This window comes from Elgaria multicarinata, chromosome 16 (genome assembly GCF_023053635.1).
Source record: "Elgaria multicarinata webbii isolate HBS135686 ecotype San Diego chromosome 16, rElgMul1.1.pri, whole genome shotgun sequence".
Lineage (NCBI taxonomy): Eukaryota > Metazoa > Chordata > Lepidosauria > Squamata > Anguidae > Elgaria > Elgaria multicarinata.
The window spans coordinates 19706729-19720714 of NC_086186.1; the positions used below are offsets into that span (position 1 = coordinate 19706729).

Sequence of the window (13986 nt, forward strand, 5' to 3'; positions counted from 1 at the left end):
TGACAATATTTCTCGGTGATAAAAGCGCCATTTCTCCCCTTTTGTTCCAATCCATCGTGAATGAATATCTAGGTAGCTGCCCTGAACATGCAGAGCCAGAGAGTGCCAATATTTGCATGGAACTGATGCATCTTCATGCAGATTGCTCACCCGATCAAGCAACAGGCTTGATACAAGAGACAGTGTTGTCTTATGACCACCGTTCTTTGCTGAGAGCCAGTGTGGTTTAGTATAACTTCACTGGGCTTCAACTGGTGGGTCAAGACCAACGAGCACCACAGCCGGCATTGACATTTGGTATCCTTCTAGCGCTTGCCTCCCCAACACCTTTATTTTGTGTTCTGGCCTTGCACGCTGAGTAATGGCAGGTGCTTGGATCAAGCAATGCAGACTTGTGGCTCCGATTTTGGTGGGGCTGTGAATCCGTCCTGGGTTTCAGTCAGAACCAGCCAGTACTCCAAAGGTGCTATCCGAGGTGTTGAACCTATGGTTCAGTACCTTGGATAACTCCTTGAGAGTTCTGGCTGGTTCTGACTGAAACCCAGGATGGATTCACAGCCCCACCAAAATCGGAGCCACCAGACTCTGCTGGGATGAAGCCCACCTTTCCGCTTTCCACAATAACCCCAATTTAGCATCGTTCTGGGGCATTTTGGAAAACGAAAAGGATGGTTAGGCATAGCTTCCTCGTCAGAATAAAGGTACAAAGGAAAACAAAGCCTATCCATGACTACTTGTGTGTAATGGGCTGAGTTTCTCTTCCCCGCAGTTTGTCCTCCATTAGCTGGTACTCAGAGATTGACTAAATGGTGGTTCCATTTAGCAATTGTTGCTAAGGGTGAATAAGAAGTTAAATTCAATTTTGTCACTGCACTGGATGCTTGATATTAAAGAACGTTCTCATGAATTGAGGGTCATAAACCTTGAGGCAAGACAAGCAATATTGTGAAGACACTTCTCCAAAGAATAGCCTGGGTTAATATCAGAACCTTAATCTCATTCTGTCAAGCTATTTCTACACCAAACCTTTAATCGGAAGGCACTGAGTCCCCAAGGCTGAAAGATTGGACCTGCCTTCCTCTGTAACCAATGACTGTTTATCTGCAGCTAGATGGTCAAGATGGTAAATTCAATAAGCCTCCCAACACTTAGTAGGAACAACAGAACATTGGGCTGGTTATGGAATTCAATATTGTCTATAGCAGGGCTGGGGGATCTGTGGCCCTCCAGATGTTGTTGCATTACAACCCCCATCATCCCTGACAAATAGCCACACCGGCTGAGACTCATGGCCACTGGAGTCCAACAACATTTGGAGGGATCACAGGTGTCCGACCCCCGATCTACACTGGGTGGGTTCACAAAACACAACAAGCCAGAGTATGGGTTGAGTGTGGGTTGAATGTAGGTGGTCACTGAACCATGGGTTATTCTGTTGTGTGAATCCAGCTGTGTTAAAAAACACACAAATAGAATCCATTGTTGTTAGGTTGTGAATTGTGGGTTGTTTATGGTTAACAAACCATGGTTTGTTAGTAAAGCTGGGTTCACACCAAGTCAATGACTGGTAGTGGCTCCCAAGGGTTTCAGAGAGGCGCACATGCAGTTCTAAACCTGCTTAGCTTCAGCAAAGTGGTTGCATCATGATTTGTGGAATGGCTTGCCGGGAGAGATTTGTCAACTTAACAGTCTTCCAGAATTTAAGAAAGCCATAAAGACTGATCTCTTCCGGCACACCTACCCAGTTGAATTTTAAGATGCCTTTTAATAATGTGCTGCTTTTAATAATGTATTAGTTTTAAATTTTTAAATCAGTTATATTTTATGGTGTTTGCATTTGTGTTGTACCCCGCCTCAATCCAGAGGGAGAGGCGGATAACAAATACATTATTATTATTATTATTATTCATACACCTTTGAACCACACCCTGGGAAAATAGCTTGCATGATGTCATAATTCAACATGATGTCAACTTCACAACTGCTGGTCAGGAGCAATTGATTTTGCCACTCAGGTTTGACCCTCCTTGCATGCATATGTGTGCACCAAACTCAAACTTCTCCAGATTTGATCAGTTTGTAGAAGACTAGCAGTCACACCTCACAAGCTGGCTACATCTCTCAGCTACATACATCACCCCCAAATACTTACTGGCACATTCTGCTCACATATGTAAGCACGGAAAGGCTGGAATTGGCAGAAGGTCTCAGCCACCCGCAGTTGAAATCAGATTGTCAAAAGCTTTAAGCACAGAGCCGCAGGCATTCAACATGATGACCGTCAAAAACCCTTCCAAGTTTAAGATCAGGGTGCCCTCGCTATGAGGAGGAAATTACTATGCAATCGCACTGGGCAGGTTTTCAGAAATGGATTTGAGGAGCATCTGCTACTTCACAGTGCTCAGTCTAGGGTGGCATCTATTTTGCACTTTAAAAAAAAAGGGGGGGGATTATTCTGCATCAAGGCAACCTAAATCTTGCGCTGACAAAAGTTGACAGCTGCAGTTTGTACACATTAAAAGAAATCAAACTACTGTTGCATGCTGGCTCTTATTTTGTTGCTTTCAAACCTTCAGAGCGCTTCACATACAATGAAACTGTTCAGACAACACGCTAAACCACAGTGCTTAAGCATTTTGAGCTGAACATTACGGCTTAGCATGTCATGTAAACCATCCCTAACCATAGTGGCTACAAACCCATGATTTAAACATGCTCACTAATCCTTTGCTGCAAAAGGTTGAACAGCCTAACCGTGGCTTGGTGCATTATCTGAACAGGCCCATTATCTTGGAGTAACTGCTGGGGCTGTGTAATTCTGCCATTTCTCTGAATCAGTGTGTCTCTCTCTGTGTAATCATCCAATCACTCCTGATTCGGAATTGCCTGCCCTTGGAAACAGCATGCCCAGAACAGTGACCCATGCGGAGGAACCGAGACAGTGGAGTTCTCAGAGGATGCATCATTTTGGACTGGTGGTTCTGTCTCTTACAAAGTCCCTATTATGGGGAACTACACACCTATTCAATGTGTGATAATGCGCACACTCCCGACTAGCCACTCTTTCTAGCATCCCTATGCGGAGTGCAATCATCTCTCTGTGGGGGTGGAATGGGAGGGAGACTGCATGCACAAAGGCTTTCAGGTAACCTAGAACTCTTGTGCAATTGAGGTTCCAGATTCCTTGGAAGCCTTCACACGTACAGCCGTAGGCGTGAAGGCTCCTGCCCCCACCCCCCGGAGATTTGTGCTGTACATAGGGAAATCAGGGGGCAGAGCTAATTGTGTCACATCATGGGTGGGGCTAGCTGGCATGGCCCAACTCATGTGTGGGTAGAACACGTGAGCTGGTTCCCTGAATACAGCTACAATCTAAATGTATACCTTTTTGAGTTTAATTGTCCTTCCCATTTTCAGCCAAAATTAAAACATCCTTCAGCTATCCGATTCACAGGAAATGCTGTTTTGCTGGAAGTGGGTCACAAGTGATCGTGGAGAGGTTACATCTTGGCACTCAACAGGATGGTAATGGATCACCTTCTTATTGTACCCGTGGGCTCCCCTGTAGCTTTAACACCCCACCTCGATAGACACTTTTGATTAGCGGCCATCGATTTATCCAGCACTTGTGTCAAGCACGTCTTCAGAAATCTAGCTCACGGAAGTGTTGTATTGACTGTGGTGCTGCCAGAGAACACGCCGCGACAGTAATACACTTATTAAAACTTGAGTTTGCAAACTTGGGAGGAAAAACTAGTAAAGAGCCAGCAGAGTTTTCCATCTGCTTGGCTCAATGTGTTTTTTTTTTTAAAAAAAAAGGGGGGGGGGAGCCTGACTTGTTATGAATCTATACAAAAAAAAAAGTGAGCTGTGAGAAAATACAAGAATGAGAATGAATAGTCACACACGTTGCTTAGGAAAATCATCTCCACAGAGAGAATACAATGCTCAAGAAGAATGTAAGGAGAACCCTACTGGATCAGACAAAGGGTTCATCTGGTCCACCATTCTGTTCACAGAGTGGCCAAACAACTACCCAGTGGAAACCCACAAGCAGGAAAGGAGTACAACAGCACTCTCCCACCCACGTTTTAATTTCACAATGCACCGTGTGAAGAAGTCTTTCCTTTTATCTGTCCTGAATATCTCACCCATCAGTTTCAGGAGATGATCCGGAGACAAATGTCTCCCTATCCACGTTCTCCACGCCACGCATAATTTTGTACACCTCTATCATGTCACCCCTTCTGATGTTAGGGACAATTCAGAGGCATGCTCAGTGTAGTGGAGCCACACTTCAAAGCATGTAGTGGAACTGGGTTCACATCCAGGAATCCATGCTAGTCGGGAAATACTGGGATTTGTAGGGCTTTCTCTTTTCTTTTTTTGTCTAAACAGGCATAGGACTGTGCCCTGAATCTCTTTCATTCGTACCTGCTGGAAGAACACAGAGCTGAAGTGAGTTCACCCTCCCGAATAACCCTCTTAACATTTTCATGACAAATATGTTCTTGATGTGTGAATGTTTGATATTCCGCAGCAGCATTTGACATCGGAAGATTTTTCAGTAGCAGACAGAATTTGAGAGCATCCGATAGCAAGAGCACTGAGGATTTGATGGTCAACATACAGCAGAAGATAATCCTTGACTACCTCTCCCATGTTAAAAGTCAGGAATTGACAACATCTCATGGCCTGGCATGCAGGAACATTTAGTTTTGTTTTCTAACTGCATTCAGCCTTGTAACCAATCAGCAGACTTCGCTGAATAATGAAAAAGATAAATTTCGATCTCTAATTTCGAAATCCAAATTTCAAAAAACAAAACCAAGAAATTTCAAATTTTACTTTCTTCATCGAATCATAGAACAGCAGAGTTGGAAGGGGCCTACAAGGCCATCGAGTCCAACCCCCTGCTCAATGCAGGAATCCACCCTAAAGCATCCCTGACAGATGGTTGTCCAGCTGCCTCTTGAAGGCCTCTAGTGTGGGAGAGCCCACAACCTCCTTAGGTAACTGATTCCATTGTCATACTGCTCTAACAGTCAGGAAGTTTTTCCTGAGGTCCAGCCGGAATCCGGCTTCCTTTAACTTGAGCCCGTTATTCCATGTCCTGCAATCTGGGAGGATCGAGAAGAGATCCTGGCCCTCCTCTGTGTGACAACCTTTTAAGGATTTGAAGAGTGCTCTCATGTCTCCCCTCAATCTTCTCTTCTCCAGGCTAAACATGCCCAGTTCTTTCAGTCTCTCTTCATAGGGCTTTGTTTCCAGACCCCTGATCATCCTGGTTGCCCTCCTCTTTTGGGCTAGGTAACAGAACCTCTATTGTCACCCTACCCAGACCTCTGTTGATGCCTGAAGCCCACCGACTCCTGCAAGTTACAGCTGCTTTCCTTCACCAGGGAGGAACTAGAATTAAACCACCCTGATTTTCAGAACCAAAAAGCACTTGGAAGGTTTTACAACCCACGGGAGGTTCGCTTCGCTTTCCACTAGAAAGCTAATCATTAAGTGAGTCATATCTTTAGAACGCTAATGCTTTTCGTTGGCATTTGGAAACGTCACCTCTGCTCATCCTTCCCCAATCCCCAATGAGTGTTTTGCTTCAAGGAAGACTACCATCATTTCTACAACTGCGTTAAACAATTACTGGCTGGTGGGGGCATGAAGAGGAAATATTGCTTGATGTGGAGCAAGGAAGGAAGTCTTCCTGCCGTCTCCAAAAATGTTATTTAAAACGCCAGCGCTGAGAACCAGACAGCTGGAGCAACTTTGCTGGAGGCTCAGACATTTTTTTTTCACCCGTCTGGAAGGCACCATGTTATCGAAAACAAGGAAGTGAATTCAAGAATACATTGCAGGCTGTTTTAATCTCCAGCCATCAACAAAAATGTCCGTATGCTATTAATATATTGGTTAAGAAGAATGCCGTGTTTCATGTCAACAAGAGCATTTCTCCAAGCACGTAAGGCTTTGTTTACACAAAGTGCAGATGAGAAGGCACATGACATTTCTGCACTGTACCACATTTCTGGACTATACCAGATTCGAAGTAGAAAGGTCATGGAGATTAAATACTCTTAAATATCTACCTACCTACCAAACAAGCCCAAAATCCAGAGATAAAAGGTGAAACTTTTTTGCACTCTACTTAACTATGTGAAGACTGAATTATAAGCAGAATTAAAGGGGATGTAAGAGGTGCTTAAAACATTCAGCAAATACAAAAGAAACACACAAAGAACAGGCATCTGCGTTAGTAGTTTAATTTAAAGGTGTATAGGCACATGACTTCTGTACTTCCCTGAGGCATTCGAACAGACAGCAAATCCGCACTTCTGGAACAAGACAGATGTACACAGACCAACTGCCCATTCAATAAATATCAAGTTGGCCAGAGGAAAGAGACCAAGCTGTCCCAAATGGGCATAGCCCTTCTAAATGGAAAACGTCTCCCCTCCAAAGCAACAGCAGGTGCAGAATGGTCTCCACCTTTAGCCGCACCTGTTAGGTGATCTCTTCCCTGAACAATTACTGGGAATACAGACACTGTTTGACTGGGCTGGAGTGGGGTGCTCAGAAAGTAGCCCCCTAGGTGGAAAAAAGGAAAACCTTTTGGAGAACTACAATTCCCATGAACCCAGGTGAGTCATTTCAAGCTAAGAAATCAGGCAGGCCTCTCTAGGAGACTTCCTCACTGGTTACCATCCCCTCTGTAAATGCAAGGCTTTTGCTTCTTGACACTTGGGATGGGTGGAAGAGGGGCAGCCTGGCAGGAGCTCATAACAACTCTCTTTTGCAACAATCCCTGAATATGCCCCTCAGGTGTTTCTTTTTATTTTTTACACTTCTAATCCACCTCTCCTCTAATGGTCTCAAGGCAGCACCCCCAATTCTCCCCCTCCACTCCCATTTTGTCCTTACAATAAGCCTGTCAGGTCGGTTACACACAGAGAGAGCAATGATCCCAAGTCCACCCAGTTCCTTTCATGACAGAGCAGAGATTTGAACCTGGGCCTCCCCAGCCATTCTTGGATGCTTTAATGGGCTTGTAGGCCAAAACATCTGGAAGGCCACAAGTTGCCCACCCATGACCTAGTGTGCGCTTCATCACACATGTTCCAGAATAAATTTCTGGCATAAATTATTCTACAGCCAACTCAAGGAGCTAGGCCTCAAGAGGCTATGAAGGGGCTGTGGGCAAACAAGACAGGTTCCATTAAGACTCACCCATTGGGGCAGCTCAAAGATAAGATGTCCCAGAGTCTTTGCAAGCTGCCCAATACATCAAGCATCATTTGCCACTCAGAGGAGTCTTATGTGGCTGGTACACCCTGGCAAGCCCCTATGCCAACTGGCTATGTGAAAGCAAGCCAGGTATGTTCTGTTAAGTCCAGCCAATTGGAAACAGCATCAAAAGCAACACATTACCTGCAATCAGGGTCAATGGGGCCAATCCCTTCTCTGTGCCCCAGCGATGGACCACACCAATGTGAACTGATTCAATGGAATCTTGATGCCTCAGAAGAAACAAAGGAGGCTTACTCTAGCAGATGGTCTTCTACCTGAGCCATGGCCTGCAAAGAGTAAAAGTGAGGGACTCTACCTGCTGCCAAAAAACCCCACCTTTTCCCTGGTACGGCATCCTGGCTGGGCTGGGTACACACACTGAAAAACGTCCTTAAAAGTGTTGCAGTGCTTATTAGCAGAATGAACCAGGATGCTGTGGAAAGGGCACAAAGCAGCCTCCTGAACCTGGTCCATGCCCGAGACTTTAAAACTACAACTCCCATCAGCCCCAGCCAGCACGGCCAATGGCCAGCAATGATGGGACTTAATAGTCCAAAATATCTGGCGGGCACCAGGTGGGCAAAGGGTGGTGCGAGGCTTTTGCCCACCTGGTCGGGGGGGGGGGGGAGAGAAGTATTCCATTCAATAACTTGCAAGGGGAACCCAGCACAGGACATGGAGGGGTTTTTGCATAATTAGTTGACAGCAAGGCAGAGTAATGCAAAAGCTCTCCTGGTGTGAAAGCCCATTTCTCACCAGCAGCGGATAAGCGAATGAAACTGATCCTAGATTATGCAGTTTCAGGCTGCGGGGGGTGGGTAGGGGTGGGTGGGGTGGTAGCATGGCCAAAAAACCCTATCCAAAATGAAATGCCTGCACTTATTTTAAAATACAGCTTATGAGCTAGTCCAGTTAACAAAACTTCTTTGCAATACTTTTTTCCTAGGTGCAGAGTTTTTGTACATCTGTATTATTTTTTGCCTTTTCTTAACAGGAGGGAACATTCTGTTTTACAGTCCTCCCCCTGCAGTCGAAGCAGTACAGGAACGGTTTCAACCACTTCAGCTGCTGTTTGGGCGTCAAGAGGCCTCGCCGGGTGGGGCGGCGGCGGGATGGGGGGGGGGGGGGAACTCACACATGCACTCGTTGAAAATGCACAAACAGTCCCCGCCACCCCCTTCAGCCAGGCACACACAGGTACACAACTTCTAAAATGTGCAAATCAGCCAGTCACAGATACAGCTAGACAGTGTAGTACCTTTCCCTCCCAAGCTATTATCACCACAGGAAACGCTGCACGATACGTCCTTGATCAATCTGTGCCTGCTACATTTCTCTGTGCGAGTGCATTCCCAGAGGTTTAGGATTGTGTGGTGTAGAAGGGGAAAAAAATACTGCGGGAACGAACCATGGTCTCGTGTGCTAATCACGCCTCCACACACTTACGCGGTAATAAATGAGGATGCAGGAAGGCACGAGAGTGTGTTTCTCACTCATCGTTATAATGAAGACAGAAAATCCACAATTAGCCCTCATGGGCAGAAATTGGCAACCTAAGGCCCAAGAGGCACACCTACCCCACCAAGAATTTCCCTCCAGCCTTGCAGTCCCATGACAGCACTGCACTGCAGGGGAATTTATTTACAGGCGACTCACTCAAGATGTAATGCCCGGTGGGGAAACCAATTCCAAAGAGCCTTGGCGGGTAGATGTAGTCTAACAGGCTGTATGCTGCCAACCTCTTCGCTACGGCCAAAAGGGGTTGACCGCTTCTTATTTTCAAAGATTACCTGCCCCCCCACCCCCATTATTTCTAAAGAAGTGACTTGCAGTTTCAAATGAAGAAGTCTTATTAGCAGCATCAGTCTCTCTTTGACTGGGTTCGGATGACACGATAACCAACTGTGGGCTAAATAGCCAACGGTTGGTTATTGTGTCGTCTGTTGAAACTTTTTCACACCATGGTTGGTTATTGGGCCAAAATAACCAATACTGTACTGAGTTGATTACTTGAACATCCGTTGGTTATCGTGTCGTGCGTCGGGCACCGTTGACTATTTCGTACCCCCTCAAACATCAACCGTGGAGTTGACTATTAACCCACCACTGGCTACTGTGTTGTCTGCACACAGCCAAAGGGTTGTGAAATTGGGCAATAAATAAGTAAAGTCTCTATACTAGAGTGAGATATGTGAATCCTGCAGTTTAGCCGATACCCCCACTCTGGTGTGTGTGTGTGTGTCCTAGAGTTTGCATCTTCATTTGCAGTCAACGTCGAGGTCCTCCGGCCAAAACTGGTCATCTAGGTAGCAATCACTATCTGTGCCACTGTCTGGAGGACTTGAGCAGGGGCTGCAAGCCAACGCTTGTTCCCACTGTGCCTCCACCAATCGATAAAGCTCCATAGACGTCTGAGCATCTTCGACTGACGAATGCCCACTTTTGCTAACCTAATGGAAAGAGTGAAAGGGAAAACAACAACACTGAGCATAAGGTTCTGGTCCTCAAGATGTGGCATCTAGCACGAATTGAACCAACCCAAGGCCAACTATCCTCATCATCCTTCACGTGGCATCTTTGCAGCACAATCCTAAACATGCTTCCTTAAACACAGATCACAACAAATTCAATGGGATTGTGCTGGATAGCTGCATTGCAGCCTCCCCCAACTCCAACTCCCATCAGCCACAGCCAGCTTGGCTAGCTGTCACACCAGGGCACGTTATAATATCCATAAAGTGAAAATGTGGTTTCTTTTCAGTTTGTGAGGTCGGACCTCTGCAGAGGCCACCAGTGAGGGAGGAAGCAGCAGCCAGGCACCTCTCCACCGTGCCTGGGTCCAGCTCCAGCTGAGAGCACCCCTCCCTCCTGCTGTCACCTGTAACTGCTGAACTTTCCAACTAAGATTGTAGTGCCTGAATTTGCTTTCCTTTTCCCCCTCTTCCTCCTCCCTCCCAATCCCCTTTCCTTTTGTGTCATGTCTTTTAGATTGTAAGCCTGTGGGCAGGGACTGTCAAGAAATACTTTTGTAAGCCGCCATGAGAGCCTTTTTTGGCTGAATGGCGGCATAAAAATCCTTAAATAAATAAATAAATAAATAATACAAAGAAAAAAGTTAGCAATATTTAGAGAGAAACCCGTGTAAGCTAATAACGAAGATTTAGTTTTTAAGGCAGAATGTTCACACTTACATAGAGACTGATCCAGATACTGGGGTTGGATCCAGAGATAAATGATGGGAATTGCAGTCCCAAACTTACGAAGGGCGCCAGGTTGTTGCACTGTATACCCACAATAGCTAAATAGAGCCTTTGCATTCAGTAAACAGTATATGCCCTCTATTCCTGAATCATCAGTACTTTATTGTTTGGGTCCAAGGACCATTGCAAGATAAGAACAATATCAATCATTAAAACAGGCTTACATATTTTGAACAAAGATCACAATTTAAAACCAACACATAAAACATTAAGATGGATAAAATTAAACAAAATGCATCTTATACAACCATAAAACATTGCAATTCAAAGGCTAAAAGAAGAGTTTAAATATTGTCAAGGTGCAATTTTAAAGAAGTCCCATCTTACCGTTTTATGTGTTGATTTTAAAATTGTGATCTTTGTTCGAAACATGTAAGCCTTTTACTGTTTTAACGTCTGATGTTGTTTTTATCTTGCAATGGTCCTTGGCCCCGAGCAATAAAGTAGAATCATAGAATAGCAGAGTTGGAAGGGGCCTACAAGGCCATTGAGTCCAACCCCCTGCTCAATGCAGGAATCCACCCTAAAGCATCCCTGACAGATGGTTGGCCAGCTGTCTCTAGTGTGGGAAAACCCACAACCTCACCAGGCAACTGATTCCATTGTCGTACTGCTCTAACAGTCAGGAAGTTTTTCCTGATGTCCAGCCGGAATCTGGCTTCCTTTAACTTGAGCCCGTTATTCCGTGTCCTGCACTCTGGGAGGATCGAGAAGAGATCCTGGCCCTCCTCTGTGTGACAACCTTTTGAAGAGTGCTATCATGTCTCCCCTCAATCTTCTGATTGAGGGGAGACATACCGATGATGATGCTATTCCTGAATCCTATCGAACAGGCCTATTTCAAGAAATCCCATTTCTGAGTCCAACTGAACTTCAGCGGTAGCGCTCTGTTTCTGAATCCTCTTGGACAGGCCTAAACAACCAAGAGAAGGAACACTCTGCTTCATTACCTGTATCTCTTTGCATAGCAGCTGACTAGCCAGGCTCTTGAGGGAGACGCTGGCTTTCACAGACAGCCCCACCTTCTTCCTCAGCAGAGGGCTTTGGCTGGTATCGCGGATCCAAGGCCGGGGGTGAAAATATTTTAAGGCCCGGAAGTCGTTGTGGATGGCGTGTCCCACCACGATTTTGTCTCTCAAGATCTGTAAGATCTGTAAGGATTCAAAAAAACATTAGCTACATCTAGCTATATTTATTATTGCTCAACGTCCGACTCTTGATTATCCGTTGGGGTGCCTTTCGCCTACCTCGCTCTGTGCCACCCTGAAAGGAGTCGCGTTGACCATATGCCTCTGGGTGATTCCGCTCCATCGTGTCCGATAATCTACAACCGGAAGCTCCGGACGGATGTATTTGTCATAGATCACATCCCCGTCATAGTTCACCACTGTGCACCGTGCCAGTTCGCTCGTTTTCCCAGCAGGGCCCGTGCCCACCATTTCACAGTCAAGGGCCACACACTTCCTGCTTTTCTTTGGCGTCAGACAGGAAAAGGAACCGGTGCCTTCGGCAGAGCAACAGGGGAAGGGAACCTGAGGTTTGGGATCTTGGGAAGACGACGGTTGCCTGGCTGGGCCGGCTGAAGGAACGGGCGCAGAAAGCTTCTTACAGCCATTTGCTGCCTCCTCCTTGGGCAACTGGTCACATCGGCTGGCCTCCCAGGGAAAGGAGCCCTGCGCCGGACTCGTTTCAGAGGCGTCTGATGTCACAGCTTTTGATCTGGGTCTCCTCTGCTCCTGCACCCTGCGTGTCATGAAGCGTTGGTGTTTCCGGCTTTTCTTTTTATCCGGGCCATGGGCTTCGGCATCCCTGTGAGCCTGATTGAGAAGGTGGCCTGGATCCCCCCGGGAGCAGGAGCGTTTGAGAACTCGGCCATCCATCCCCAAGCTACCCGCTTGGTCCGCTTTTGCCGGACTTACCCCTCCCGAGGTGGTGCTGCTGTTAGAGGGCATCCTGATAGAAGAAGATGGAGTCCAGTTAGCAACATTGGTGGGGGGAAACCACTGACCTAGATCTGAAGAGGAGCAAGATGGGAAGGGAAAGGAGGCCTCATTTGCCCACAGAAAGGTAGTATTCCACCACCGGCCTTTCCACTAAAGAACAAGGCACGTGTCAGCAGCGTTTGGAAGGAATGCCTTCTCCCATGTATTCCACCCGATGGCAAGCAGAAAGTAGACTGGGATCTGCTTGTAGATTTCTGAGTGGGTTGTAGTAGGGTTTCTGACTTTAACAAGAACAAGGGAACTTAAAATAAACAAAATCCCTCTGCTATAGCTGACCTAGTACTAATTGCTTCTCTCTCAGCCTCAATTTTCCTCATTTAACCTATGAGGCCTTACACTGCTGGGAACCACAATACCTGATGGAACGCTTCTCACTACGTTCAATATCTAAGGTCCTTCTCCAGGTGCCTACTCCAAGGGAAGCTTGGAGGACAGTAACAAGGGAGAGGGCCTTCTTTGTGGTGGCCTCCCAATTATGGAATGATCTCCCCAACGAGGCCCGTCTGGCGCCAACATGGATATCTTTTCGGTGCCAAGTTAAAACTTTTGTCTTTTCCCAGGCATTTAACAATATGCGATGAGCTTTACTGATGCTAGATTTGCTTTTTTTTAAGTTGCTTATAGTTGTTTTAAATGTATGTTTCTGTGTATCTTGTATGATTTTGTAGTTTAAAATTCTGTATATTGCTTTTAAGTGTTTTAATCTTATGTAAACCACCCAGATAACTTCAGCTATGGGGCAGTATACAAATGTAATAAATCATCATCTGTAAAATAGGAAAACACATCAGTTGCTTTCAATCAAGTCTTTGTTCAGCCTGGTTTTAGTTGATTTGTTAGAATTATTGAACTAGGATCAGTTACATGCAGATCTGTATAACCCACTTAGGGATTTTAATATATTAAGTGGTATAAAACTATTACAATAAACAAATATATTCTAATTTATGGCACACAGAGTGCCACAGATAATTGACTTTGTTCCTGGGCCACCTTTTTCTGCCTGGCTCTGCTTGGTATACTTCAACATCCTAATAAAGAACTAAACAGACCTTGTAAGCCTAAAATCTGCCCACTGCTAATTATCTGAGAACCTTCTGTTGAGGACTCCACCACCAACAGAACTGAGGTAAGCAGAAACAAGGATTAAATCCTTCTTGATGGTAGGGCTACACCTGCAGAACTCCGTGCCCAGAGAGGCTGGTGTTGCCAATTCCTCATGACCTTTCAGAAAGATGGAGAAGAGTCCCCTTTGCAGAAGGGTCTTCTGCCATTCGTGCCTTAGCTGTCCAATGCCATAATCTTATGTGCAATTTTTTAATAATGCCTTGCCATTTATAATTCTTACTATTTATAAAGTACCTAAACTTGCTTAGGTACTGTACTAAATTAAGAATTCAAAAAGATGCCCCTTTCTCAGGCTTATGTTCTAA

At 45.6% G+C, this 13986-nt stretch overlaps 1 protein-coding gene across 1 annotated transcript; it reads right to left on the reverse strand.

Moving 5' to 3' along the window:
- Positions 1 to 9191: 9191 nt before the first annotated feature.
- On the reverse strand, positions 9192 to 13625 carry AEN (apoptosis enhancing nuclease). Its single transcript, XM_063142232.1, has 4 exons — positions 13606 to 13625; positions 11798 to 12503; positions 11501 to 11701; positions 9192 to 9740 (listed from the first exon to the last, which is right to left on the reverse strand). The coding sequence occupies exons 2-4, from the start codon at positions 12500 to 12502 to the stop codon at positions 9549 to 9551; spliced, it is 1098 nt and encodes a 365-aa protein (XP_062998302.1). The 5' UTR covers position 12503; positions 13606 to 13625; the 3' UTR covers positions 9192 to 9548.
- Between the last annotated feature and the right edge of the window lie 361 nt (positions 13626 to 13986).